Raw genomic sequence first — 4,446 nt, 5'->3', positions numbered from 1 at the left:
TCTGACGGTCTAGTTCGGGTTCATTTCAATTTATTCGTCCTACAGTGCGATTTGAGCAAAAATAAATCCGATTACGTACCATATAATGTATTCTTTGGCGAGAGTTAAAAGTTTTTGAGTTATTATTTAACAAGTCATTGAATACAGAGGATTAAAGTCATTAATATAGTTTTTGGATGGGAAATTATAGATTAGAACAAGGGCAATATAGAGATAATAATATTTAAATAATATTAAGTTATTCTACATTTAGTTAAAATACTATCTGCATTTCGTACCACCCTATAATTAAATAAGATATTTTAAAAATACATATTGATAGAATTCCAACTAGAATATATATTACATGCACCTAAGTGCACCGTGCACCCTCTCACATTTTCTCCTTACATGTGAGGAATATGATACAGACCACAATACACATAAAAATATCCTTTGGTGCACCTAATAATTTTCAGCAACTATCTCAAGTATATTATTTTTATATTTGTAATAGCCGGAATTTCAATCAAAATTTATGAAGTTGACCACAAAAATTAAAGAGTATTTCAGTTTTTCAACTATACAGCCGAAGGTAAAGCACATTACTAAGAAACAAACTATCCCTTTCATTGTTCCCAAATTAAAGACTCTTATCTTTGGATCAATTCCATTGAGAACCAAATCCCCATTTATTTTATTGTCGTCACATAATATAATAGAGTACGTAGTAATAATGATAATGATAATAAGGAGAAATAAAATCCAATATTCAATTTCCAAAATCAGCAAAACGAACAAAGTACATCAGAACAACTCAACAAAACTATTGCCAGCACACTGAAGAAACGTGAATGGAGATACACTTTGATTTCAATAACAATAAACGTGAACTTTTTAATTTACAACTATTTTTTTCTGGGTTTTTTTAAAAAAAAAACTAAAGAACTTTACAATCTGTGTATATCTCCTGAAATACAATTGAATTATGACATTTATAATTAAAAAAGAAAGAAAGAAATGATCTAGAATGAAGAGAGACAAAGGCACGTTTACAACAGCATTGTAAAGGCTGTGTGTGAGGAAGGAGGGACTAAAATCATTCATTGCGAGATTGTAAAATTGTTGGTGATGATTCAGAAGAGAGAGCCCCAATTTCCTTCCATGTGACTCAACAACAACAGCTCAGTTTCCCTGTCCATGAGCAAGCAAAGGCACATGAGCTTTGCTTCAATTACATCGTTGTCAAATTAAACATAATCTCACTCACTCACCCCTTCAAACCCCCTAAGTGTCGGGCGGTTTCTGCATCTCAGAAACTGCACCCACATTATCCCAATTTCATTTTTAATATGTATGATTTTACGCCGGAAAATATTCACTAGTAATCAAATATTAATCGTGTGTGCCACAAATAATCTATGATATCATTCGTATCCTTTCAGGCTTTTTCTTATTATTATTTTTGTTTCATTGGCAGCTGTCTTCTATGCATTTTACTTATGGATTGAATACCAGATTATGATTATAATAATGATAATTCATGAACCATAGTATAAGCGATAAACTTACATACCCAGCAGAAATATGAGGTTGCTAATGTTTATCAGTCTTAGACATAATCATCATGTCTTGACATAATCTGCACCACCGCGCTTCCTTTTGTTAGACCGCGAAAAGAAGCATATCTGCTGTGCCCAAGACTTCTTCTGCTTTGTGGGTTGGACCTTCACATCCTTGTTTGCAACAAGATCAGCAATGTATTGAACAACTGCCTGAAGAATTAATATAACATATAATTATTAGTACTAATGAGCTAAAACATATTATTATCACAAAAATTAAGGGAGGGGAAATTTGCACACACCTGTGCACCCTTCTCAGCAATCTGTCTTGGGGGCATTTCCAGAGGATTTTGATCACAATGAAGAACTCGCAATTTTGTTAACAACCTAAATGATTCAGGCAGAATACGGATCTGGTTGTTACTAATATCCAACACTTCAAGCATCTCAAGGTTCCCAATTGACCTCGGTAGAGAACGCAGATCAGCAAAGTTGTTACTGATAATAAGCTTGACAAGAGATGTGGCAAAACACAAGCTCTCAGGCACAGCTTCAAGCTCATTGAAGCTCACATCGAGCTCCCTCAACCTTACAAGAGATGACATTGTGGTAGGCAGCTGTCTAATGTTATTGTACCGAACAGTAAGAACCTGCAAAGACTCGATCTTTCCCACAGCTTCAGGGAGGGCTCTAAGTCTGTTATAGTCCAGTCGAAGCTCCTCAAGAGAACAACATTGACCAATCGTGTGAGGAAGTTCATCGAGATCATTGGTTTCTACATTCAGCTTCTTAAGACTAACCAAACACCCGACTGTATCAGGGAGTAAAGATAGTTTATTCGAACTCACATCAAGCTCCTCAAGACGGACCAACCTACCAACACTTTGAGGGAGTTTAGCTAAGTAGTTTCCTCTAAGATCTAGATAAACAAGATTTAAGAGATCCCCAATTGCTTCTGGGAGTTGCACAATTCTGTTTGAATGCAAATCCAGTTTCGAAAGTGTGGAAAGCCCTCCAATGGTAACAGGCAAATCCACAATCCTATTCTCTGACAAATCAAGAGTGACTAGTCCTGATAGCTTCCCAATAGAATCAGGCAACCATTCAACTTGATCCGACAACTTGTTTTGAAGAAGTATCTCCTTAGTTCCCTTCTTTGCAGACACTTCAATCAAGCTAGCTAGCTTGATCAAACTATATTTCTCAGCATCTTGAGCTACAAACAGAACATATAAGATATTTTTATATATATATAAATGAGCAATTCAAGACAACCAAAAAAAAGTCAGAATACCCAATCCCAAGCAGTAACAATCATCATTTTCATCCAAATCCAATAATTTACACTTTACCATGAAATCCCACCAATAAAATCAAACAAAATCAGTTGCCCAATCCCTCAAAGCCGGCCAATATATCATTATCCACTCGAGAAACAACAAATAAAGATCATAATTAATGACAAAGAAAAATAAAGGGGGGACATCATTTTACCTGAATAGTTAGAAATCTTGAGTGTAGAATCAAATCCATCGACATGGAAAGTAGCAGTAGCAGCTTTAGATTTCATGACATAACTATCATCCCTAGTAAACAGCTCATTCTTAACAGGCTCCTTCTTCTCCAAATTATAAAAACTACTAGAAGCAACAGAAGAATCCAAACCCCTAGGTTTCACGAACCCACTTTGGCTCACACTCAAATCCTTATTCTTCACCAAAGAAGACGATTGCCCAGAATCAGAATTTGGAGAAATACACTGAGATACTCTCTGAATCATTTCGTCGAACACATTGTGTGCATTCTCGAGATCAAGCAATTTTACTGCCTCCCTCTTTTGTTCTCTACTCTGGAAGTGAACTAGGGATTTCTGCATCTCCTGATACAGAAAGAACAGCTCTTCTGGTACTGCTTTGCCTTTGGTTTGCTTAAAAATGGCTTCCAATTTCACCTGATCTTCTCTCTCAATGTTTCTGATGAGAGTTGTTGCAGCTTCAACTTCTTCAATGTCTGGGCGAGGTGGTAGTGATTTGTGCATCCTCATTATTTCCCCCACCACCCCATCCACCGTCTTCGCCGCCGCCGCCGTAAAACTATCCATCGAAAAGAAACGTTATACCCGGATCGAAAAGAAAATAACGTAAAAAACCCAGATTTGGTAAGCTTTCTAGAAATGGAAAGAAGGAGCTACTCTTCCATAGACGGTATTAGATTTCTATATTGGTGAAATTCACTATATGCAGAAAACCCAAAGAAAACAAATGGAAATAAATGAAGAAAGAGAGAAAGAAAATCCAGAAAACAATGCAGAAATTTATGTGAGAATATATGAATGGAAGGAAAGCAGTTGCAGAAGATGATAACCAGAAGGGCAAAAGAAAATCGAGGTAAGAAACCGACAAATCGGGAATTTAAAAAACGATATTAGATTGTTTACTCTCGTTATTTGGGATTATATAATGAATAATAATATTGTTGTTATTGCAGCTCAAGAATCGAAAAACTGAAATTCGGAATTCCAGAGAGAAGAATCGATGAAGACGAAAGTTGAGAAGAAGAAGAAGAAGAAGAAGATGAGGAGAGAGAATGTGTGAAGGAGAGAGAGAAGAACTGAAATTCAGTTCAAATTACAGCACTTGGATAAAAGGGTTTGAGCTAATTTATAATTTTCGCAAATAAAATTAATAATGACACTGCTTAATTAAATATTTTTCTTCTACTCCGGTCATGTTCTGTTTGACTTATTTTGATTTATTTCAGATAAAATAAATTCAGATAAGTTCAAATACGTTCAGTTCAACAAAAATAAGTTTTTTTCATACATTTTCACACACAAATAAGTTTATTTCAGACAAAATAAAAAAAAATTAGATAAAATATGTTCAAATAAGTTCAGATAAGT

General features: G+C 35.2%; 1 protein-coding gene across 2 annotated transcripts; it reads right to left on the bottom strand.

Annotated features, from left to right (window-relative positions):
* Positions 1–728: 728 nt before the first annotated feature.
* LOC110794025 (plant intracellular Ras-group-related LRR protein 4) lies at positions 729–4,186 on the bottom strand. Of its 2 annotated transcripts, none has more exons than XR_002534876.2 (4): positions 3,039–4,186; positions 1,847–2,760; positions 1,552–1,754; positions 729–1,173 (listed from the first exon to the last, which is right to left on the bottom strand). XR_002534876.2 is itself a non-coding variant. In XM_021998962.2 (4 exons), exons 1-3 carry the CDS (start codon positions 3,643–3,645, stop codon positions 1,605–1,607), a joined length of 1,671 nt encoding a protein of 556 aa, XP_021854654.1. In that variant the 5' UTR covers positions 3,646–4,186; the 3' UTR covers positions 729–1,173; positions 1,556–1,604. The 2 variants fall into 2 exon arrangements, 1 of the variants encoding a protein (XP_021854654.1); XM_021998962.2 differs by having other exon boundaries at positions 1,556–1,754.
* Between the last annotated feature and the right edge of the window lie 260 nt (positions 4,187–4,446).

Source organism: Spinacia oleracea, chromosome 3, assembly GCF_020520425.1.
Source record: "Spinacia oleracea cultivar Varoflay chromosome 3, BTI_SOV_V1, whole genome shotgun sequence".
NCBI lineage: Eukaryota > Viridiplantae > Streptophyta > Magnoliopsida > Caryophyllales > Amaranthaceae > Spinacia > Spinacia oleracea.
This window is presented reverse-complemented; position numbering and strand designations above follow the sequence as displayed.

What these genes read in the sequence shown, in the direction of transcription:
- LOC110794025 (XM_021998962.2), bottom strand. Translation starts at nt 3,645, where the DNA reads ATGGATAGTTTTACGGCGGCGGCGGCGAAGACGGTGGATGGGGTGGTG. An exon ending in CAAGATTTCTAACTATTCAG is followed by an intron (nt 2,761 to 3,038) that starts GTAAAATGATGT and finishes TTCTGTTTGTAG; the next exon opens with CTCAAGATGCTGAGAAATAT. An exon ending in TTGCTGAGAAGGGTGCACAG is followed by an intron (nt 1,755 to 1,846) that starts GTGTGTGCAAAT and finishes TTAATTCTTCAG; the next exon opens with GCAGTTGTTCAATACATTGC.